Source organism: Anabrus simplex, chromosome 1, assembly GCF_040414725.1.
Source record: "Anabrus simplex isolate iqAnaSimp1 chromosome 1, ASM4041472v1, whole genome shotgun sequence".
NCBI classification, from domain to species: domain Eukaryota; kingdom Metazoa; phylum Arthropoda; class Insecta; order Orthoptera; family Tettigoniidae; genus Anabrus; species Anabrus simplex.
In genome coordinates, this window is record NC_090265.1 from 853367166 (window position 1) to 853393304 (window position 26139).

Sequence of the window (26139 nt, forward strand, 5' to 3'; positions counted from 1 at the left end):
TATGCACTAGCCAGCGTCTCAGTAGGTGTGCTAGGTACCAACTGATGAGCTCAGCCTAGCACACAAGGGCAAAACGCTGACAACCAGGAATGAGTTAGCTGGAAAATTCATAATGTCCAATAACGGACCATTTATATTGCTATTATAAATTTACGCATTCAGAACAAATATTTTAGATTCCCCATGGGAATCAACATCTATATCATCGACTAAATTGATGTCAGTAGGTAAGAAATTCAACAGAATTGAATGTCAGATTGGTGATACAAAGCTGGAACAGGTCGATAATTTCAAGTATTTAGGCTATGTGTTCTCCCAGGATGGTAATATAGTAAGTGAGATTGAATCAAGGTGTAGTAAAGCTAATGCAGTGAGCTCACAGTTGCGATCAACAGTATTCTGTAAGAAGGAAGTCAGCTCCCTGACGAAACTATCTTTATATCGGTCTGTTTTCAGACCAACGTTGCTTTACGGGAGCGACATCTTATTCATAATGTTAAGAGAATTTTCATTTCTATCCTGTTATGTGTTTGTAGTGGTTGGTATCATGACAGCCCTCCCTTAAGTTTTGTTTAAAAAAGGATGACAGTCGTGAAATGCGCAAGGCGTGTGTTTTTTGTTCTATTGAAAGTGTTTTCAATAATGGTGTTAGGAAATATTCCTGTACAATAAATTATTTTCCTTATAGATTAAGCTCCAAATTTATTATTACGGAACATTTTTTTGGCGACCGCGACAGGACTTAGTTAAGACGGAGGAGCTTAAACAGCATAATAAAGAAAGATCACAAATACGTAGACTATTTACGAGAGCACATGGCGAGTTTCAAACAAAAATATCTGAAGCAGTCGTAGATGTGGAAGAAATGTTGACATACTTCCGTATTTTAGAAGATAAGGCAATGCGGACTTTATATTTGGATGAAAAGGTTCAAGCACGTAGGGGTGTTTAAGAAACGACAGAAGAAGACTACGCCAAGTAATTCAACACGACAGAAACGTACCGGGAGAAGTGGCTACAAGCTGAGATTAAGTTCGAAAATAATTTTCAAGTGAATTTATCTGTTGGTGGAGGTGAGGCCTTAGCGAGTGAGATCGAGACGACGAAGAAAAGAATTTCAGTTTACCCAAGCTACAGCTTAAACAGTTCGATGCAGATATAAAAAACTGGATTGGTTTTTGGGGAAAGTTTAAGAAAATAAACTACGATAGTGATATCGACCCGGAAGACAAATTTCAGTATCTTCTACAGGCTACTGTTCCAGGTTCCGTGGCCAGGGAGCTGATTGAGAATTTCCCTGCGTCCGGAGCGAACTATCAAAAAGCAATAGATCACCTGAAATCCAGGTATGCCAGGGAAGAATTACTTATAGAAATATATGTCCGTGAACTTCTAAATCTTGTTCTGCCTCAAGCTACCGAAGGTAGTAGCCTTAGTATTAGAAGCCTCTATGATAAATTAGAAACTCAACTGAGAGCTTGGAATCTTTAGGAGCCACTAGTGAAAAGAATGCAGCAATGCTGCATCCTCTGGTGGAGTCTGCATTACCAGAAGAGGTTACGAAGGCTTGGGAGAGAGTTCATGTATCACATATATCAGAAAATGATCACGATCATCACCTAAGCAAGTTGTTACTGTTTATAAAACAAGAAGTGGAGAGCGAAGAACGTTTGTCACTTGCTCGCTCTAGTTTTATTTTGAAAAGGGATGACATGATATGCAAGCCTGGTAAACAAGAGAGACTTCCCACTGCTGCTGCTTTGTTCTCAGGGGAGGTTCAGAAAACTGAAACAGGTTGTATCTGGTGTGACAGGAGTTCCCATAGATCTGTTGATTGTTTTAAAGTGAGGAATCTCCACGTTGGAGAGAAGAAAAGGGGTGCTTGCTTTCGTTGTTTAAGGAAGGGGCATAACTCGAGCAAATGTGAAGCGGTTGTGAAGTGTATGATTTGCTTAAAAAGGGATCATTGTGCTACCGTATGCCCTGATTTTGTTACTAAGAAAGAGGAAAGGGAAAATTCAAAGGGAAAGGATAATCAATATAATCAAAACACTGAGTCTTTAACTGCCTATCAAAATGCAGAGACGCTATTACAAACTCTTGTTGTGAAGGTTTCTGGTAGTGAAGGACCTGTCCAGCTTGCACGAATTTTATTAGATTCACAATTGTCTTACATAACCAAAGAAAGCTCTAGGAAGTTAGGACTACAAAAACTGGGAAAGGAAGTGATGTCTCATTGTTTGTTTGGGGGTGTAGAAACTAGCAAAGAGACCCATAATGTTTATGATGTAACACTACAAGCACTAAAAGGGGATTTCAAATGCACAGTCTCGGTGCTCGATAAGAAAAAGTATGTGGTTATGTTCCAAGGTTAGAAACTCAACATGTTTACCCTATTCTTGCAACTAGAAGCATTCAGTTAACAGATGTCGGGGTCAATGTTCCAGAGGTGCATTTGTTGCTTGGAGCAGATGTTTTGGGGAAGCTGCTTAAAGGAGTTCTGATTAAGCTGGGTGTATGCACTGGAAACCAGGTTAGGTTGGACAGTGATGGGTCAGCGAGATCTGGCTAAGGACAATCAGTCACTAGTCATTCTCACCTGCGGTAAAGCAATGGATATATCAGACTTGTGGAAGTTAGAAACCATTGACCCTGCAGGATCTCAGTCAAAGAAAGAGATGGAAGAAGAAGTCGTGAAACACTTCAATGAAACTGTAAGGGTGAATGAAGAAGGGAGATACGAGGTTCGTCTCCACTGGAAGGATGTCCATTCAGAATTGTTGGAAAACAGGAAGTTAGCTGAGAAGCTGTTGGAAGCAGTCACTAGAAGATTGATAAACTTGGACAAGCTTAAAGATTATGATGATATGATTCAGGAGTGGATAGAATGTGGAATCATGGAGACTGTAAATGAGAATGACGAGACGTCAGGTCACTATTTACCACACAGAGCAGTAATTAAGGAATCAAATTTAACTACTAAAATTAGGCCTGTGTTTGATGCCTCGGCAAAGGACAGACATGGCAATTCGCTGAATAAATGCTTGGAGGAGGGACCAAATTTAATCGAGATTATTCCCAAACTTTTGTTACAGTTTCGAAAGCATGCCATATGGGTCACGGATGATATTAAAAAGGCGTTCCTGCAGATAAGCCTCTATGAGGATGACAGGGATTTTCTAAGATTTCTCTGGTGGAAAGATTATTCCAAAGGCGAGGTCATCATATTGCGGCATTGCAGAGTGGTGTTTGGGGTTACGTGCAGCCCATTCCTATTAGGAGCAACGAGAGCGCATCACCTGAGTAAAGTTTCAGTTGAAGATCAGAAAATGGCCAAGAAGCTCCAGAATTCTTTCTATGTGGATAATTGTGTCACTAGCTGTGAAACCAAAGAAGAGTTGAGCGAGTTCATTGAAAAATATACTAAAATGATGAGTTCAGCACATTTTGAATTAAGAGGGTGGATAAACATTTCACCAGAAAAATCAGAGTCAGAGAACATTGTTTCAGTACTTGGTCTTATGTAGGATGCTCGGTCAGACGAGATGTTCTGTATCATTAATACAGTTGAGCTAACCACACTTTCAACTTCTAAGAGAGGCTTATTGTCAATTGTACAACGTATTTTTGATCCACTTGGTTTTCGTGTCCAGTAACATTAATCTCTAAATTATTGATGCAGGAAGCCTGGAGATAAAAATGTGGATGGGACGAGGAATTACCACAACTAATAACAAACAAATTCCATTCTTGGGTGAAACACTTACCTTTGTTGAAACAATGCAGGATTCCAAGAAGACTTGTACCATGGGAATTTGATAGCAGGGGATTAACTATTCATGTGTTTGCTGATGCCAGCAAGTTGTCATATGCTACGTGTATATTCCTAAGGGCAGAAAAGGACTATATTGTGTCATTACAGTTGGCCCAAGCTGGGAAGAAATAGTTTCCAGTTGTGTTGTAGAAAGAATAACTTGGAAATTCAACCCTCCCACTGCTGCATGTTGGGGAGGGTGGTGGGAAAGGCTTATTGGAATGGTGAAAGAGCTGCTTCGTCGTAATGTGGGCAAGGCTTCGGTTACTTGCGAAGATTAAGCACGATACTGTGTGACTGTGAAGCTATTATAAATTCACGGCCATTGACATATGTATCCGATGAGTTACACGATCTGAAACCACTGAAACCAGCTGATTTTCTTCATGAGACACCCAGTACTGATGTGCCAGATTTGGTTGCCATCGACAGAAAAGGAATAGAATTAAGATGGCGGTATCTACATAAACTGCGGGACGATCTTCGGCAGAGGTTCCGCAAAGAATACCTGGCTCTTCTTATTCAACAGGGAGGTAGGACATCCAACAAAGTGAACGTTGGAGACGTTCTGCTGAAAGGAGCTGATGACATCAAACGAGTCGATTGGCCACTAGGTGTCGTCCAGGAGGTGTACCCTGGTAAGGATGGCGTCGTCAGGGTTGTCAAACTGATAACGGCTGCGGGCGAGAGGGTGCGGCCGGTTCAAAGGCTTTATCCCTTAGAAGTCGCCTCATCAGATGAATCTGCAGTAGTACAGGGCAATCGGCCAGATTCTATCCTGGAGATACAGCCAGAGAAGGCTTCGCATGGATCATCTGATGCAGTGGCAAATCCACAAGTGAAGTTTACATGAAGTGGTAGAATAGTGAAAACACCAAAACGTTTGGACTTATAAATATTCCAGAAGAGACAGGCATTGTATGAAAATCAGTGTCAAATGAAAGATTGTAATGTTTTATTGTAGAATGCTGCTGTCTATTTTTATTGTGTTGCAATTTTATCTCTGGATTAGTGTAAACGAAAATTGCAAGGTGGGGAGGATGTTAAGAGAATTTTTATTTCTATCCTGTTATGTGTTTGTAGTGGTTGGTATCATGTCAACCCTCCCTTAAGTTTTGTTTAAAAAAGGATGACAGTCGTGAAGTGCGCAAGGCGTGTGTTTGTTATTCTATTGGAAATTTTTCAATAATGGTTTTAGGAAATATTCCTGTACAATAAATTATTTTCCTTATAGATTAAGCTCCAAATTTATTATTACGGAACACATAAGCTACGGGAGCGAAAGCTGGGTGGACTCGGGATATCTTATTCATAAGTTAGAAGTAACAGACATGAAAGAAGCGAGAATGTTTGCTGATACAAAAAGTGGGAACAATGGCAGGAGGGTACTTGGAATGAGGAGATAAAGGTTAATTTAGGAATGAACACGATGGATGAAGCTGTACGCATAAACCGGCTTCGGTGGTGGGGTCATGAGTGGCGAATGGAGGAGGATAGGTTACCTAGGAGAATAATGGACTCTGTTATGAAGGGTAAAAGAATTAGAGGGGGACCAAGACGATGATGGTTAGACTCAGTTTCTAACGATTTAAAGATAAGCCGTTTTACTAATAAAACGTCCTTATACAGTTTTTTAACTCTTGTATAGTTATACAGTGAATAAACCCTGTACAAGCGTTTTACATTTTTCTTACTAATAAACGAGGTATATGCATTGTCAGGGCCGGAACTAGGAGATTTGTCAGGGGGGGGGCAAAGATCAGTTTGCCGCCCTCCATCCCCCGACCCCCTCCCTCCCCCTCCCCCTACCGTTAAAATATAATACCTCCGTAAGCTATATTTTTAGATGCGGCAGTTCAAATTACACACCATATGTATACTATTAAGAAGTTTTATTTATGAAGAAAATGCTTATATTAATATACTTATACATATTAATACATACATTACACTTATATTGAAAAACACTTATATTAATGCACTTATACATGACTATTACAAATAATTTGTTTGTAGTGTAACTCAATTGTAACTACGCAAATATTTGTTATGTTATTGTACCTCAAAATTGAATTCTTCGAGCCGTCTTAGCTGCAAATGTACTGATGATGTCATCAAATTTGATTAGGGATGCTCGTTTGTGTTCATTTGATATTATACTTAGATTAGACAGTCTCTCCTGTGCCATTGTACTTCCCATGTAGTTTTTGATGATTTTGAGTTTGCTAAAACTTCGTTCTCCAGATGGAACTGTAACTGACAACGTGCGGAACATTCTCAGTGCAGTAGTAATGTTAGGGTAGCCTTCCTCTAGTTTATTTTTATAAATAAGACTTAACATTTCTCTTGATGTGGCTCCCTTTAAATTTCCGTCAACTGATAAAGCGTGGTGCTTGAAACTTTCTATTTCAAATTTAAATTCTTCATTGTTGAGATCGGCAGTGTAGATATTTACCAATTCTTCTGCTTTCATTTTTAGATCTTTTGTTTGCATTTCTTTAATGCGAACTGCATTCAAAAATCCAAACTTGCTGTTTATGTTGTCCAAAGCCTTAAACCTGTCACTGAGTTCCGTAATCATCTGGTCAATAACCTCTAACATAGCTACTTGGTACACATTCTCAGTACTTGTCGGAGCTTCATCGCCACACAGCTCATCAGACATTTTTCTTTTTTCTTTGTCTTTTTTCTGAGAACTCAGATGGTAGATCACTCATGCTTGCTAAGAATATACCCTCAATAATGGCCTCAGATGGAGCAAACTCTCTGCAAGACTTCAAGAACGTTAAAAGACCTTGAAGGTTCCGAGTGGCCAAATCTACCGTTACATCTTTGCAAATACTCATTGGCATGATTGATCTTTTTGAAGAAAGCATGCCAAAACATGTGAAAACGGTGAATTCAATTTTCCCAATATTTTTCAAAAGGGAGCTGCCCTCACTCTTAGTTTGAGGTGTTGAGATATCATGGTTTTTAAGATCCCCTAGAGCCTGCACAACTTTACCGTAATGTTCATACACAGCTTCGACCGCATCTAATCTTGCAGACCATCTTTTATTGCTTTCAGGTTTCAATGTCAGTGGCACATACTTTCGGAGAACTTCCCAGCGTGAAGTTGAAACCGCAAAGAAAGAATACATACTGTTCAAAGTATGGGCCATAAAAGTAGCACTGGCCGCATTAGCACCAACTAAATTGAGGGAGTGAGCATCACATCGGACAAAATGTGCTAGCTCGTTCCCCTGAAGTACGGTAGTCTGGACTGAACTCCTTTATACTTCCCGGCCATATTTGCCCCATTGTCGTAGGATTGGCTTCTACGGTTCTCTAAGTTTAGTCGATCTTTGTCTATTTTTTTAGGATTTCTTGGCTGAGACCTTCACCTGTTTTGTCATTAACTGGGAAAAAATCAATAAAACTGTCTTCTACCTCCGATATATTTGCTTTGACGTAACGAACTACTTGAGTCATTTGCTCACTGTGGCTGATATCCGGAGTGGAGTCAAATATTAAGGAATAATATTTCGCATCCAAAATGTCTTGTATTATCTTTTGCCTTATGTTATTAGCAATAATTTCAAGGAACTCATCTTGTATTTTATGTGAGAAATACGAAATTTGCCCTTTCTTATGGCGCTCAATGTGTTGTAGAAGAGGGACATTGTAATGAGATATAAGTTGTACTGTATTCAAGAACTTTCCACTGGATGGTTCGCTGAAACCACAGTCTTCTTTAGTTCCTAATAATGGACTCCCTTTGCTTTGCTAGGAATAGAATAGCATCGATAATGCAGCGCAATACCGCCTTCCAGTGAGACTCTTCTTGATGGATCTGGTTTTGGAGTTCTGCATCAATACCTCTCTTTCCTAAACAAGATTCCAAAGCTTTCCACGAACAAAAGCAAAGTTTGTGGATGGATGAATGTTCATGTTCAGGCAATTTTTCACTGAGGTTTCTCCAATTAGTAAGTCCTTTTTCTTTAGCTAAGGAAGGCACTTGATTTGATGCTAAGTGTGAAAAAACAGCCTGCAGGGAACACAATATAGAGCTTTCTTACTTTCACTGTAGCCTAACCGTGATCTCTTTACTTTTTCTTCATTTTTGAGAACTTTATCAAACCAATCTTTGGTTAAATTATGTTCTTCTCTGCTGCTATTACTTAAATTTGGCTCAATCAGATTTTCAAAGCTCATTTTTGGTATGTAACACCTTTCGGAATCTGAAAAACTATGTGGCCATGAACAGGGATCCCTAAAATCAAAGGAAATGTCGGACGTTTCTTCAAGACCAGGTGTAGGGTCTGGACGAGATGATAATTCATCTTCATTCACTTCACCAATAGGACTGAGTTTCTTGCAAAGTTCGACATGTTGCGTACCTTCCTCTCCAGCTTCAACGTCATCTAAAATATTAAAAGCTGGGATTCAAATTCAATCAGTAATATGATACATTACAAAATGAAGTGTTAAAAATGTCGTAAAGTCCGATAAGGCACAATTAATTCATCTCTTCCCTGATGTGCTATAATTTAATTATTGAAATAAAAATTAATATTTAAGTTACTTACCTGATTTTTCTTTTCAGCCTTCATCTTCATTAACATTGGTGTTTGTGACAGCACATCGCTTTCTTTCTTCTTTTTTTCTTTGGCAAGTTTTCTCTACTCGGCTCCACTGAGTCGTTTTCTGCCATCCATAATTTGGAAACTGATAAAGCTCAAACTGTACTAAACAATTCCGTTTTCCAAACGATGATACACGGTAACACGAATAACTAACCAGCACTCCGAACACTAATACCTAAACAGTAAATGTAAATAAAATAAAACAACTGTCGGTTCGTATCAACACACGCAGACAACAAACAGTCTACGCAGGCTGCATGTGTAGCCGTCGATAACGACAACGATGACTGCAGGTTTCTGTTTAGCATGAGGAGAAAGGGGGTGAGGCAGATGAGATGCTCGCGCATTGCGTCAAGGTCAGACTGTTTTCGAGTCCCTGACCCCGCTGCCGAGCGCTCAGGCTACTAATTATTCATATCAGTAGTAGGCATAACAGTATAAGACTCACTTCAGACCCATGAAGTACGTTAATTCTTGTGTCGTGTCTTATAATGAAGAAAATAACTTGGTATACGGTGTCAGTGTAATAAAGTTGATGAATTGGGCAACATAATTAAATAAAATTAAACAATATTAATTGTGGTATTATTATTTTGAAAAATTAAATAAATTACTTTTTATTAAACTTTTCAAATTTTGCCGCCCCCTGAAATCTGCCGCCCGAGGCACGTGCTCCCCCTGCCCCACCCTAGTTCCGGGCCTGCGCATTGTATTAGTATACAGCACGTATACACTCATTCCAAGGCGTAGGAATCTCTTCCTGCAGTTCACTGACGTATTTCGCACGTTCACCGCCTTTATGATCGCTTCTGCTGGTTATCTACGAGCAAAACTTTCCGGAAAGTCGCACAGTAGCACGACATATCCAGAAGGCAGTGGCAACACTGAAGTGAGACAGCTGGAAATTGGCTTATACCAAATACAGTAGGGACAATACGCGACACTCAGCGAGATATCGAGGGACAGCTATTAGAGCTCTCTCTAGCGGGTAGACCTGAGAACTACTGATTCTGTCATAAGAGCACGTGTATTGTACGCGCACTTTTTAGTGATAGATTTCTGTACTCGTTTGAGGAGTAAGAAGGGAGTACTGACGGTTCCGGTAGTACTGGCAACCGAATGGAAATTAAATCTGAATTGAATCGATAATATGATCGATCGAAATGAATCTTCTAAACCTGTATTATCTTACGCCAACAACTGTGTCACACACACACAATATATAATACTATATAACATTTCCCGATGCGAAACGTGTTCCTAGCATGAATTCTATAGTTTGGCTCTGCTGTGTAAACAACAACAGTACGAGTACTTAAAGTGTACGCCAGGTGTCGCACAGCGGTGATAAATGATTTGTGTTTCAAAGGTTGCCAATACGAATCTCGAAGATAACCGAAGTCGACCGATTCAGCACTAGGGTGTAAATTTATCGCTAAAAAGTGCACAGATAATATTTGTGTGTGAAGTTTTTGGTGTTATTTATGGGTTTTCAGTGAGTTGACATAATTAAATAGTAGCGTGTGTCATTCCTTGATATCTCCTCTCAACATAAGGGGAAAGGTATTTGCTGTGTTTAGCTGCAGTAACTATGAAGTAGAGAAGAATGCGCGGTCTTTCTTTCGCTTCGCTCGTGACAAGAAAATGTAAGTAATATTGTGTTTGCATATATATTCTTCCAGTGACAAAGAGATCTTTATAGTACTTCATTATCTTCTGGCCTGCTCGACCCATATTTTAACTGGCTTAAAATATAATACGCATACTTTATTGTATAGTGCAGCAGTTAACCTTCAGTACCAATGTGTTATTGTAAGTGTGATCTGTGGGTTTTGATTTAATTCAAGAAAACGCATACGCATATGTGTGTGGCTGGTTGTGTTCCAAGTTACCCCATTTGGAATGTCGTAATGTGTTGTCAAGCACTGAACAAAATATGGGTAACTTAAGAAATGTACACATGTTGTTGAAGCTGTATGATGATGCAAATTTGCTTTATCCTAATGTAATAGCAAGTTGGTTATAGGGAAGTTTTGAATGTTTTTGAGGCTAATTTTATAGATTTTCTTTCTGTTAGTAAGCTTCATGTTAAGAGGAAAATTGTCCAGCTTTTAAATGTTATTTCATTGCATCATATGAGTAAGGAATGTGCCGATATTTTTATTGACAAGTGTCTTAATGTGATGATAAAATGTGTTTTAAGTGAGAAAAAAGACAAATCTAACCGTAAAAGTTCAGGCAGGAATGCTAAAGCAAAGAAGTAATGCATAAATGAAAGCTCAAGCCATTTCACAGCAGTCCATTTCACATCTTGTTTATATGTCTAATTTCAGTCTTAAAAAACTTTTAAATAATTCTTCATTCATTTATCCAGAATTGGTTTAGCAACTTCGAAGTTAATATCTCAATAATACTTTCCTTTTAGACGTAATTTATTTATCCATTTTCGTATATACATTTCCATTGATATTTGAATTTAGCGCGACTCTTCAGGTCAAGTCACTAGGAGCGCCACCGTAAAATAGTCTCCCATTTTAAGAAGGCTAAATCCGTAAGTGTCGCGTATTGTCTGTACTGTATTTGCTTATACTGATATCAACATTTCTTCAGCTTGCTTGTGTAATGAACCCCAAAAAAGAAATGGAAAAGCTTAAGAAAAGATCAATAGCTCCTAACTGGGATAGTACGGAAAACGTAAGGGATTGTAATTGAATCGGCGAGTTGAAAAGTGTACACATTCCAAAATCTTTACTTTTCAGGAGAAAGGAAAACATGTTTTGTAGCTAAAGGAAAGGTTTGGTGAAAAAAAGTTTCTATTAGGCATTTATACATCATATTTCTGCGTATTCAACTACAAAATATGGAAATCATATTACGTACGGTTTTCAAGTTAAACCATTTTTTATGTCAAGGAATATGTCCCTTTTTACACTCAAAGTTGAGAAAGATCTAAGATCATTGTAGAGGCAGATAATGTATAATAAACTCGCAATTTCAAAAGTCTATTAAGCAGTAACACATTATTACACAAACAATTGCCCAACCATCATTTCTTTTACAGTTATTCATTGTCATTCCGTGAGACAGCTGGAAATTGACTTATATTGATAACATTTCTTCAGCTTGCTTGTGTAATGAACGCCACAAAGAAATGGAAAAGCTTAAGAAAAGAACAAAATCTCCTAACTGGGGTAGTACGGAAAACGTAAGCAATTGTAATTGAATCAGCGAGTTGAAAAGGGTACACATTCCAAAATCCTTACTTTTCAGGAGAAAGGAAAAACTGTTTTGTAGTTTAAAAGAAAGGTTTGATCCAAAAGGTTTCTATTAGGCATTTATACACCATATTTCTGCGTATTCAACTACAAAGTATGGAAATCATATTACGTATGGTTTTCAAATTATGCCATTTTTTATTCCGAGGAATACGTCCCATTTTATAGGTACGGTACTCAAATTTGAGAAAGATCTTTGTAGGGACAGATAGTGTATAATAAACTCGCAATATCAAAAGTGTATTAATCAGTAACACATTATTACACAAAAATACGCCCACCCATCATTTCTTTTACAGTTATTCATTGTCATTCTGTCTCTTTAAAGTGTTTTACTTTACGAAGATGTCTAACCTCCATAACCTCTGAATGGTGTATGTCTTTTATGTTTAAAATATCGTGAAGATCATCAATGTTATCGTCCATTCTTTCAATGTGTGTTCAATGTTAAATGGATAAGTCGAATATTTCCCCACGATTGTATTACTGTAGACAATAAATACCACGAAAATAAACTGCTCACTCGTTTCTTTTTCCGCTACTCGCTGTTATACAACGCTTATACAAGGGTCCTGGTCTGTATAAGCAATTCAATGAATAACTACGGTATAACAGATGTATACACAGGAGGCTTATACACGGTTTATTAGTAACGAATTTTACATAAACGTTGTATAAACCTTGTATAAAAGTTATACACCGTTTATTAGTAAGACGGAAGAGATATAGAACTAAATGACGCCGCAGCACTAGTTGCAAATAGAGGATTGTGGCAACGTTTAGTAAATTCACAGAGGCTTACGCACTGAACTCTGAAAGGCATAACAGTCTATAATGATTATGTGTGTACCAGTGGCGTATGCTGCAATTAAGACATGGGCTATCACTAGACTTAGGTTACCCATTTTCGATAGTTAGTTTAGTGAACTTCAAGTCTTAAGGGTTTTGAGCTGCAGCTAATAGCCAACGGAGTAGCCTGCTGTGTTAAGGATAGTTCACAAGCCCTAGCCTCTGCTACTGCCAATACTCAACACCTGATCAATGCAGATGGTAGCTAAAGAATCAGCCTCCTCGTACTCTTAATTCCCCTAGCTCGGGGACTGGGAGCTTATGACATCTTCACCATTTATTTCATCAGGTCACCATCAAGCCTTTCCAGAGGCTATGTATTATTATTATTATTATTATTATTATTATTATTATTATTATTATTATTATTATTATTATTATTATTATTATTATTATTATTATTATTATTATTATTACTTAATCCGTTTGTCCTCCAGGTTGGTTTTTCTCTCGGACTCAGCGAGAGATCGCACCTCTACACTCAAGACAAGTGTCCTGGAACGTGAGACTTTGGGTCAGGGGATACAACTGGGAAGGTGGGCCAGTACCTCGTCTAGGCGGCCTTACCTGCTGTGCTGAATCTTTTGGGGGATGGGAAGATCGGAAGGGATAGACAAGGAGGAAGGAAGGAAGCGGCCGTGGCCTTAAGTTAGTTACCAACCCGGCATTTGCCTGGAGGAGAAGTGGGAAACCACGGAAAACCACTTCGAGGATGGCTGAGGTAGGAATCGAACCCTCCTCTACTTAGTTGACCTCCAGAGGCTAAGTGCTCCCCGTTCCAGCCCTCGTACCACTTTTCAAATTTCGTTGCAGAGTCGGGATTCGAACCCGGGTGGTCAGGGGTGGCAGCTAAACACACTAACCACTACACCACAGAGGCGGACATTATTATTATTATTATTATTATTATTATTATTATTATTATTATTATTATTATTATTATTATTATTATCTCAGTTGCAAACAATAAGCATGGCCAACAATAAAGTTTGTGAAGTTCGCATGAGCCACATAACCACAAATACTTTTCATACTTACTTAAGTTGAAATACCCTTTGCATGGATTCTTGTTTTTCTCCTCTCGTTCACAATGCAACATAGTAAGAGGTGGGGTAGGCTTACCATTTTTAATTATCAGCAATTTATCTTCATAGGCCTATTTCAACAACTTACACACGGTTCAGCAATTTCACAAAAGTAACATCACAAGGTCACAAGGGCGCCCATACCCGGGGGCAAGGTGGGGCCACGCCCCCCCCCCCCGCCCCTCTAGCTTTCAGGGAAAGGCAAAAATCTAGTGTAGTCACGTTTTCCCTTTCAAGAAAATGATTTAAAATTCAGCATTACGTAAAAGAGGTAGTACCGTCCCCCACCAACAGGCAGGGGATACCGTGGGTTATTCTAACGCAAAATAGAAATCGCCATTTATCTTCGAAAATATTAAAATTACAACATACCCCGAGGTCTGGGCCCCCCTCTAGAAACTGTCATATGGGCGCTCATGCAAGGTCACAGTCACATTAAACACCATAACTTCAGATAAACTAAAATTGTTCTAAGATCAACTGAAATATACCAATAATTTCCAACTATAAGCTACCAATAAGATGTCCTGCACATGCAAAAACAAACTCGTGATACTGTAGCTCATGGGTGAATCCCATCAATTCGGACACTTCCGGAGAACTACAAGTCTTTGGGCCTTCTCTTTCCACCGCTGTCTCTCTCGTTAGCGGCGGCGATTTAACGGACCCAAGCCTAGACCACTCAAGGTTAGGATCCCCTCGTTCCCCGCACCATTCCGACATTCGCCAGCAAGCCTCGAGCGGAGGGTCGAGGGGAGTGGACCGAAGGCCTGGGCTGCGATGTTAGTCTCCGATGCCTTGTTCTCAGAAATACGAGCGACGTTCTTTCTTAATGCTTTCAAGTTTTGTAAATGGAAGAATGTGTCAGATGCTTACATTATAATACACTGACTGACAGAGCAAATGCAACACCAAGAAGGAGTGGTCAGAACTTTATGCCAATTGCAGGGTAGACTGACGTCACTGAGGTATGCTCATGATGTGAAATGCACCGCTGTGCTGCGCACGTAGCGAACGATAAATGGAACACGGCGTTGGCGAATGGCCCACTTCGTACCGTGATTTCTCAGCCGACAGTCATTGTAGAACGTGTTGTCGTGTGCCACAGGACACGTGTAGAGCTAAGAATGCCAGGCCGCCGTCAACGGAGGCATTTCCAGCAGACAGACGACTTTACGAGGGGTATGGTGATCGGGCTGAGAAGGGCAGGTTGGTCGCTTCGTCAAATCGCAGCCGATACCCATAGGGATGTGTCCACGGTGCAGCGCCTGTGGCGAAGATGTTTGGCGCAGGGACATGTGGCACGTGCGAGGGGTCCAGGCGCAGCCCGAGTGACGTCAGCACGCGAGGATCGGCGCATCCGCCGCCAAGCGGTGGCAGCCCCGCACGCCACGTCAACCGCCATTCTTCAGCATGTGCAAGACACCCTGGCTGTTCCAATATCGACCAGAACAATTTCCCGTCGATTGGTTGAAGGAGGCCTGCACTCCCGGCGTCCGCTCAGAAGACTACCATTGACTCCACAGCATAGACGTGCACGCCTGGCATGGTGCCGGGCTAGAGCGACGTGGATGAGGGAATGGCGGAACGTTGTGTTCTCCGATGAGTCACGCTTCTGTTCTGTCAGTGATAGTCACCGCAGACGAGTGTGGCGGCGGCGTGGAGAAAGGTCAAATCCGGCAGTAACTGTGGAGTGCCCTACCGCTAGACAACGCGGCATCATGGTTTGGGGCGCTATTGCGTATGATTCCACGTCACCTCTAGTGCGTATTCAAGGCACGTTAAATGCCCACCGCTACGTGCAGCATGTGCTGCGGCCGGTGGCACTCCCGTACCTTCAGGGGCTGCCCAATGCTCTGTTTCAGCAGGATAATCCCCGCCCACACACTGCTCGCATCTCCCAACAGGCTCTACGAGGTGTACAGATGCTTCCGTGGCCAGCGTACTCTCCGGATCTCTCACCAATCGAACACGTGTGGGATCTCATTGGACGCCGTTTGAAAACTCTGCCCCAGCCTCGTACGGACGACCAACTATGGCAAATGGTTGACAGAGAATGGAGAACCATCCCTCAGGACACCATCCGCACTCTTATTGACTCTGTACCTCGACGTGTTTCTGCGTGCATCGCCGCTCGCGGTGGTCCTACATCCTACTGAGTCGATGCCGTGCGCATTGTGTAACCTGCATATCGGTTTGAAATAAACATCAATTATTCGTCCGTGCCGTCTCTGTTTTTTCCCCAACTTTCATCACTTTCGAACCACTCTTTCTTGGTGTTGCATTTGCTCTGTCAGTCAGTGTATTTAGATTTCCATCGTTCTCATTTGAGGCTTGGGCTTCACTGATAGCCTTGGTAGCCCACAGTATACGCCACTGGTGTGTACCGGTATGTATGTATATGGTACTTCTTCTAATACTCATCCCTCACAAAAAAATCTTCCTTTTCCACAGACTGTAAAAGAGATAACACCCTTGCCTTCTACTCTTCATAACTCATTTCATCAATACGGGATTCGCTGAATGAATTCCTAACATGATTACACAAGTAACTCACTGGGTGCACTCAACACTGCTGCTGGTGTACTTCCGACGGACCGTTCTGGTTGCATGGGGTTCAACGAGACACTTCATTGCACCAATTGACAATAATCCCTCTTTCTAAGAATGCACACCCTTCACTACAATGCCACTGATCCCAGAAAAAATGTAAGGAATGTGGGGAGAGGTATGTGGTAGCCAAGGTCTCTAAGTTTAAAAACAAGCGCGATCAAACAAAATAAATTTGCATCCGGTCACAAAAAACACCGCGCCAATATTCCCAAGTAAACAATCAGTGTTAAATAAACTATCAATGTGGGCATGTGCTATTCTGTATTTATCATGTGCATCTGTTGAGATTATCGTCAGAAACTGATGATTTTGTTAGTGATTAAGAAATCTTATACTTACCGGCAGTGACGTGTTCTGTCTTAAATGCTGGAATTTTACCACGAACTTAGGAAGGGGACAGCGTTTATTAAATCAAGTATGGATTAGGTGGAAACACCAGGTTTATAATTGTGATTGTAAATTACACTTCCATCCTGCAGAACAAAATTCATGGGGCCTCCCAGGATTGAACTGCTACTGAAAGAAGAATGGTATGGTTTTTGGAACAATCAATCTACCACTGATTTAATTTCCAATATAAGAATGGGTTAGTATAACATTACAGAAAATGTCACCTTTCAAAACCACTCATCAGAAAAGTGCAACTACCGTGTAAACTCTCCCGGAGTTGTGTGAAAGTAGAGGATGAGAACCATAAGAAGAGTCTGAAAATATCGTGCACAAGTATTTCCCCTCTTCATCAGTATTATGAACTAAATCATGAAGAGAGTAAAATCAACAATCCTTCAGATTACAGCATTTTCTTTTGTGGAAAATATCGTAATTAGGGGAGTTATAGTTGGGCCCACGAGATTGGACTCTGACATGTGCGGAGAAAGCAGTAACTGAGACGTGTGCTGCGTTGTCATAGTTACCTCCATCTGCAGCATATCATCCTTTAATAAAGGCTGAGGGCTTTTCATAAAATATTTTGACCTAAGATGCCATCTTCAGCAGAAGAATAACCTTAAATTGATAAAAGAACATACAATAACGTTAAAACACTACTTATTTCTAAGTTTAAGTAATACAATTAGTGCTAAAACTTGGAGTAATAAAGGTCTAAAGTAAAGGTTTGGAATTTAATCCAGGCTTTTGGCACGCATTGTAGTGATTAGACATTGTATACCACCACCTCCCTTCTGATGGTGAAATTTTTTTCGACCAAAGGGACTCGTACCAGCTAACTACGGTGTCAGACCATTTAAGACTTCAACGCCTTAACGATTATGGCTACCAGGCGTGCTTCGTTCAATGTTGATTAATCTGTCTATTTCTGCATGGCTATTTGTTTTATAAATTGTTTCATTTGCGCATGTTATTTCTGGTTGTGTAACTGTGTTCTTCTTAATGTTATACTACTTCATTTCCTGTTTGCAGTCTTCTGGGTTGGGTTGTGAATCAAGGACCTCCACAGTTGTCTACCTCTCCACCACTCCCTCCCTTCCTTCCTGCAATATTTCTTCTACTTTTACTCCTCTCTTCCCTATACTCTCCTTCACCGTATCCATCCACGTCTTTCTGGGCCTTCCCTATTGCCTTCTCCCTTTATTTTCTCTGTAAATACTCACTTGGGAACTCTATCATTTTCCATTCTCATCATGTGTCCAAACCATTTATGTCGGCCCAATACTTCATTCTTTGCGATCTGCATTTTTGTTTTAATGTTGTGGCTATTGAGAGGCCTTCTTTATTGTAAGTATTCTTGGTGATATGTTGCGCTCTGGTCAGCACCACACACACACACGCACACACACACACACACACACACAGAGAGAGAGAGTTTCCATATACATTTTCCCCTCCTCAGTCACTTTAATAGCTTTATGTTAATTACCAATGAGTGAACACAATAACAAAATTTCGTTTTAATTTCTAGTAACATTGAAATTTTGCAAATCAAAGTAGAACATTTTCTCCCGAACTATTCCTATTCCTGATAAGGAAAGTAGAAATCGATTTTTCTATAGCACTTCAAAATAATTAGGGTTTGAGTAGGTACTCACACCCACATTTCTTTGAATGAAAACCTTGATATTTAATCCTCCTATGCCTCTGTCCATTCTGTTGTTTCTCATGTTCCCTTGAGAAAAGCTGAACTATGAGCATATAAGTGAGCTTACTCTTCTTATTATAAACTTCCTGTTTTGGGCTCCTAAAATACAAAAGTTAAGGTATGTGCTATGCAACTTTGATATGCAAGTGAAGAGAAGCACTTGTAATTAAATAATAATAATAATAATAATAATAATAATAATAATAATAATAATAATAATAATAATAATAATAATAATAATAATAATAATAATAATAATAATGGTATGGCTTTAGTAGTGTGTTCAGACATTTCAATTTAACGCCATCTGGCTGTCTGCTCGTCAATTTCGACGTTCCGTTTTACTCTAGGCCCACTAGATGGCAGACCGAGTAAACCGAAACTCTCTTGGACGTCTATGGCTGTGATTTAATGAATTTTGTCGGGTAAAGACAAAACGTGTCACAAAAACTAAATGGAATGCATATTTACATGAGCTTTGTTGTGCAGTTTTGGGTGCAGTGCCCTTTTTAAAAATAATTCTCATATATTAATTTGTAATCTATATTTATTTTAAGTTTCAAGAGCATATTTACTTTACATGTAATTTATTCTATACTGTGTGATTCACCAGCTCCTTCCAATATCGTTTGCTGCAGCCCAACTAACGTGCACATGGTTATAGGGGTGCTGTTCCCCTGCGGGCGTACTGTATGGTACTAATGTTCAGTGAGCACATTTTGCACATGATTATGAACCCTAGCAAAATGTTATATCATCCGTTCGCAAAACCTGACGCGTTGAAATCAGGTAGCAGAGTCCTTTTACCATGTAACTATGTTAATGTGTCCTGCCTCGTGACCGGGTGTAACGTAGAGGGGAATCAGTGCATAAAACTAGGTAACGGTGCAATAATTAATGTCTTAAATACCGAAGCGGATGGTGCACGTACCCTGCTCTTTTCGTACTACCAGCATGTTTCCAGCAGTGTTAGCGTAGCGCATGTGGTTAGGCGTTCCCCTAGCAATCGACGGAATGTGCCTGCAGCGTTCAAATATTTTTGCATCGGCATGATGAATACATAAACACAGGCCCACGTTTGCCACATTTAAACAGTAGAATGACGCTGTTATTCATCTTGTGCCCTGCGAATACTCCGCTGGTTAGGGCCAGAATGTACTGTAATCTTTGCTGCCATTCGGCACGTTTTCCACAGAGGAATACGTTGACATGCTTCTCATTTATTGGGAAGAAAGACAAAATGCGTGCGAGGCACCGCCTGTACCAGGAGCGGTATCCCGACAGGCGACACCCGGCTGCTACGACATTCCACCGTGTTAAAAAATGCCTAAGGATAATAGGTGTGATTTCCAACCAGCCACCATTCCGCGATAAGCCCGTTACATTGGGTGAAACAGAAGAGGCCATTCTGTAGGAATCTCGTAATAATCCGCACATCAGTACAAGGGTGACTGCATGACAGTGAACACCAACCAGCCGTCTGGCAAATACTGCATGAACATAAATTTCACCCATACCATCTTGAGCTACACCAAGAGCTCCATGGGCGGTATTTTGAAGCTCAAATGGAGTTCTATCGGTGGCTCTATTGGGCAGGCTGGACAATGATGCAGCATTCGCATCGCACATCTTGTTCTCGGACGAGTCGCGTTTCCACAATAATGGGAACGTTAATCGTCACAACATGCACTATTGGAGTACGGACAAATCTCACTGGGTGCAACAGGCGGCCCATGGAGTGAATGTTTGGTGTGGAATCTTGTGGGATCACCTGATTGGACCTTATTTCCTTGAGGACCATTGGATGGGTCCACGCTACCTGCACTTTCTGCGTCAGGAACTCCCACTGCTGCTGGAGGATGTGCCCTTCATAATCGTTTGACGATGGGGTTGCAACAGGATGGAGCTCCACCACATTCTACTTTGACCGTTCGTAACCATCTGAACGAGAAACTGCCAGGGAAATGGATAGGACGAGGAGGCCCTGTTTCTTGGCTCACCAGATCACCGGATTTAACGCCGTTAGATTTCTTGTGGGGACATTTGAAGAACGTCGTTTACACTCAAGCGCCGGAAAACCCCGACCAGCTCCGGCAACTCATCATGGATGAATGGTGAGCAATTACACCTGGAATGCTTCAGCGGGCAAGGCGATCTATTGGACACCGGGCCCGAATGTGCATAAAACATTGTTAGGGCAGTTGTGTTCTTATTATTTCTGGTCTGAGTGTGTCCGGCCTGCTAACTAATCGACCCTTCTTAGGACCAAAAACACATTCATTCACACGCAATTTGCATGAAAGCAGGTATTGAACTTACATTGCCTGTGGCACATATTTAAAAAAAATATTTTAAAATTTCGTAATCTTCGCCCCGGACTCGAACATTTCACGTGACATTCAAGCCCGCTCCGCCACGCATTTACCGACTACACTACGGTTTCGAATGGCACACTGGGCAGTTTATAGCAAGTATTAGGTTCAGTGTGGTCACAATATCAATTTAGTATTTTGCCGGCATTTCAGGTTCATATGATTTGGAAGGCACACACATGTTTCCAGTGTTTAATACGGGTATGATATTATGGCATCCTATCATGGTGAGCGGTAAATACCAAGATATCCGACTGTGTTGTCTGAGCATACCGGCAGGGCAGATGTTTTCAGGACGCAATGAATATTGTGGGTTGCATAAAACTTCATTGCAAAGGGCGGCTGAATCACGCTGTATACTGTCTATTTGATTAGAAATTTTGGGACATTAACTACCCCAGATCTTAAACAAATGAAATATTTCTCTGAAAGGTATGTCCTAGTCTTCTTCTTTGTGTAATTGAAGAAGAATCTGATTTTTTAGGATTGTTCTGGTGTGTTCTGGTGGTAATATTGACACAACAATATTGGGCCGGTGTCTAGAGAGAGGTCTAGCTGCTGATGGTCGACTGATCAAATTCGCGGTCACTGTTAGTGACCGTCCTGGAGGGATGTCTGATCTCTGTCATTTGCTGAGTTCACTAGGAGTATCTATTAAGGATATGATACATGAACGAAACTGGATTAAGTCTGACATCTTCAGCGTGGAGGTAATCAACTAAATATTCATTTATAAACAAACCCCATAGCACTACAGCCCTTGAAGGGTCTTGGCCTACCAAGCGACCGCTGCTCAGCCCAAAGGCCTGCAGATTACGAGGTGTTGTGTGGTCAGCACGACGAATCCTCTCGGCCGCTATTCTTGGCTTTCTAATCCGGGGCCGCTATCTAACCGTCAGATAGCTCCTCAATACTACTCACGTAGGCTTAGTGGACCTCGAACCAACCTTCAGGTCCAGGTAAAAATCCTTGACCTGGCTGGGAATCGAACCCGGGGCCTCCGGGTAAGAGGCAGGCACACTACCCCTACCCCTACGTCTATACCTATTTAAAAATATTTATTGTGTAGTATAAATATATCAAGCTCCCTCTGTGGATTAGTAGTAGAGTGTCTGCCTCCGGATCCCAAGAGAGCAGGTTCAAACCCGCAAGGGGTAGATTAATTTCCACATAACAGTGAATAACAGCAAAGTTAAAATAGTGAAATAATTTAAATACTTAAGAGAAATTACAACATAGAATTTGGACAAGAAACATGCATGGCAAGAAAGAACTAATAAAATGATGAAAGCTCAAAAATTAACATGGTCTACATACAATAAAAAATGGCTGTCGATCAAAACAAAATTAAAATATTACAAGACGGTGGTTCATGCAGAAGCAAAACTCTTTTTAAAGTCACTCAGAGAAACAGAAGTGACAAAATTAAAAAGTAGAGAGAATAATAGCAAGAGCATTCATAAATTTAAAAAATTCAAAAAGATAGACAATGTTGGATAGTTCCAAATGAAGTGGTGTACAGAGAACTTTTCTTGCAATTTTCTTTACGTCGCATTGACACAGGTAGGTCTTATGGGCACAGTGGGATAAGAAAGGGCTAGGAATGGGAAAGAAGCGTCCGTGTTCATAAGTAAGGTACAGCCCAATCATTTGCGTTGTGTGAAAATGGGGAAACGACGGAAAACCATCTTCAGGTCTGCCGACAGTGGGGTTCGAACCTACTATCTACCGGATGCAAGCTCACAGCTGCGTGCCCTTAACAGCATGGTCAACTTGCCCGGTACAGAGAACTGGAGCACATCACAGATACTATACAGAAGGGCATCTCTTTCTTTGGAGGGGGGGGGGTCAAATTATAAGGACACCAGAGACCAGATTACCAAGAAAAATTATAGAGAAACTGAATCTGAAGCTACAAGTATGATGGATAAAGGAAATTAGAGAGGATATGGAAGAACTTAAAAAAATTTGATAAACAAAACAGAAAATTTAAAGAAACTGAAAAACAAAAATAAGATTTAAACCGAAAATAGACAAAAGGCATACAATGAAACGGGTACCATACTTACAGACGAGGAGCGGCAGAAATGATCAGAACAAAGGAAAAGCTTCTGGACAATTTGGAAAGAAAACCTACTGAAGGAGACGACCATAAAATGATTGACTGAAGTGGTCCAATGAGGCCGTAAAAGCAGAATAATAGTAAATATATGGACTAAGCATAGACAGCAAAATCTATATTTATGTTGATCTAAATATAGGCCTAGTTTATGTTCAATAATGTATTTTTATTTTACATGTTATGGTCTTCATTAGACCACTTTAGTCAATTATACAACGGATTTTTCGATTTTCTATCAGCTCAGTACTTCTTCATTCTCTCGGATCTTGATTTTCCCATTTTCACACCAGGCAAATGCTGGGGCTGTACCTTAATTAAGGCCACGGCCGCTTCCTTCCCATTCCTAGCCCTTCCCTGTCCCATCGTCGCCATAAGACATATCTGTGTCGGTGTGACGTAAAGCCAGTAGCAAAAAAATATTACTCTTACTGTTCTACAATTTTTCTATTATTATCCTCCTTGATTCTATTTTCGGGTGCTCTAATTAGGTGATCAAAGAATGAGGTTCATTTTTTCTGACAGTGCTCAATACCGGTTCTATTTCTCTGTAGACTGTTTCGTTAGAAACTAGTCTCCAGTGTTCATTTTCTTGGCATTTTTTGTTTATACATGTTCTGATTATTCTCCTTTCTATTTTGAGTACCTATTGCTGCAGTATTAGTTGTTTTGAAAATGGTTATTTCTGGTTGTATGACTGTTTTATGATGCTTTAACTTTGTGGCTATTGAGAGGTCTTTTTTGTTGTATGTGTTCTTGGTGACATACCGGTACTGAGCTTTGGTTAATTTATTCTAATATGCCATGTTTGCTTTTCGGTAAGGTTGTATTTTATAATTTCACCTAAGTATTTAAATTTGTATACGATTTTTTTCCTGTTCTCCTACTTCGATTATCTGAGCTTTTTTGAGTTTATGAGTTTTCTGAGATTTTATGAGGGATGGCTTTGAAAATTCCCCTCTGAACTTGGCTTTTGATTGTGTGTTGGTTAAGGTGAGTTCGATCAGTTTGATTAGTTGTGGGTGCAGTCCAGAATTTCTTATTATTTTCAATAATGAAGGTTTGTGAATACAGTCATATGCCTTCTTAAAGTCTACAAACGTTATTGCGAGAGGTTGCTTTGTTTTCTCTAATATGCCTTGAGTGGAGCAAACTCCAATTTACAATAATAAGATAATCACTCTTTGATTTCTTTGATTTCTAAAATAATGACGTTATGCTTGCTTGCTCTCTTCTATGTTTTTTAGCTAAATTTAATGTATTTCTAGTAATTCAGTCATTCTGGGTGAGTGTTAATAAAGACATGTAAAGAGTTTCAACTAGGGTGTGATTATTGTGATCTTGTTACGGGTATTTTATTGGAGAACAGTGAATTTGTGTTTGTTTATTGTTTCAGAGCGTTCAGTTTATACCTTTCTCAGTTATATCTGACGTAGACAGATACTGATTTTTTTATAATTGTGATTGGAAAAAGAAGCGATCTTACGCCCAGGAGAAAGGCTGTCATTTCAGCATTGCTTGAGAATGGTGATTGTTCACAGCGGGAAATAGCCCAAAAAATGGGTGTATCTCCACAAACGTCTATGAGTCAGGTTAAAAAGTATTTAGAAAGCTGGAAATGTTTAGAGTGTCTTCGTTTAGGAAACTGTGGTGCATATAGGAAGACATCGCCACGTGCAGGCAAAAAATTAATGATGGTCTCAAGCAAAATCGGAAAAAGTCCATTAATTAAGTAACGAGTGAACTAAATACCAGTAGTGTGAAGGCGAACTAAATACCAGTAGTGTGAAAGTATCTGAAATGACTGTGCACAGATTGTATGAACAGGGCTATAAGTGTCATTGTTCATCTAGAAAACACCCACTAAGCACTGCCATTATGGAAAAGCGAGTCCTGTGGGCAAGACAGCGCAAATCATTGACTGTGGAAGATAGGAGAAAGGTAATTATTGCTCAGTAAGGTCCATAGATATTCAACATTTTTAATGTCTTGTTGAATTCTGGGTCTGTTAAAACTTTAGACGCCTTCTTCCTCAGGTATGATTTTCTGATGAATCAACTTTCCAATGTCTGATAGAAAAAAACAAAATTCATGCGATGAAGGGAGGACGGGAAATTGGACTCGTCATCCATTGTTAGAACTGTCAAGCATCCTACATCTATTATAGTGTGGTCAGTGATATCAAGGAAGGGTTGGGGTTACCTTTATGTTGTGAAAGAATGATGAAACTGGACCAGTTTATCATTTTGCTAGAGAAAGTGCTCATTCCTCCGTTGAAAGACCGGTTCCCAAATGGTGAAGACTACACTTTTATGAAAGATGCACATCTTGCCATACAGCTAAAAGGATCCACAAAGAGTTCCAATTATGCACTGAAAGTATTTCATGTAAAATTGAGGCCATAAACAAAGCAAAAGTTGGACGAGAAAAAAAATTGGCAATTGACAATAAGTACTGTAAAAAAGAATGTAGTGCCCTTTTTCTTAACTAAGTGCTCAAAGAGGTTAAAAACATTTATAGTATATGTTACAGCTATATGTAAATCTCTGGTGAATGTTCATTGGTTGTCAATCGAAACTGAATAAATAGAAGCAAAATTTACAAAACTGCAGGTGATTATAATAATGTGGCCAGATACCGTAGGCAGACTATCTTGGAAAGTTGTTTAAATAATAAGATCATTATCACATTCCAGGAATATAGAATAGGTACCAGTACTGAAACTCAAATCATTTTGTGATATACGATTCTTATTATATATTATCCTTAAATAGGTCATTTTAGAGTTGTATTGATATTTATATTAATAATCCTGATTGAAGTTTGTTAAGGAGACGCTAACCCAGGTTCTAGGTCAAACGTTAAAAAAGTATTCTTGCCATTTTTAAAACAATTTAAATATCAGTTTGTTTATGTTGTTGAAATCTCTATTAGATTTCACGTTGTAGGATTTTAAAGTTGATGATGTAGGGTGAGTATAGCATTCAGATATTCATCTCTACCCTAGTTGTTTTACTTTTCCCCCCGGCTATTTTTCAACATTTATATATTTTCATACAAAATGTGCATTTTCTCTGGAAATATAAGTTTTATTAACATGAGAGTTTCAGTACGAGTTGTTTCATAGCTCTCCATCAATCTGAAATAAAAAATAACAGTAGAATAAGATGTCTCCACTAAAAACTTGTAAAATGACCAACTAAAATATTAAACAGTTATTGAGAACGAAATCATTTACATTAGAATATTCCCCACAATTTGAAATATTGAGATCAGTACCACAAGTCTTTCA

General features: G+C 39.9%; 1 protein-coding gene across 1 annotated transcript in view; it reads left to right on the top strand.

Annotated features, from left to right (window-relative positions):
* Positions 1-26139, top strand: part of LOC136857268 (L-threonine ammonia-lyase-like) — a 163483-nt gene that overhangs the window by 130227 nt on the left and 7117 nt on the right. Inside the window, exon 7 of the mRNA XM_067135782.2 lies at positions 21213-21438. Within this exon, the coding sequence (XP_066991883.2) occupies positions 21213-21438 (226 nt within the window). The remainder of the gene's footprint in view (positions 1-21212; positions 21439-26139) is intronic.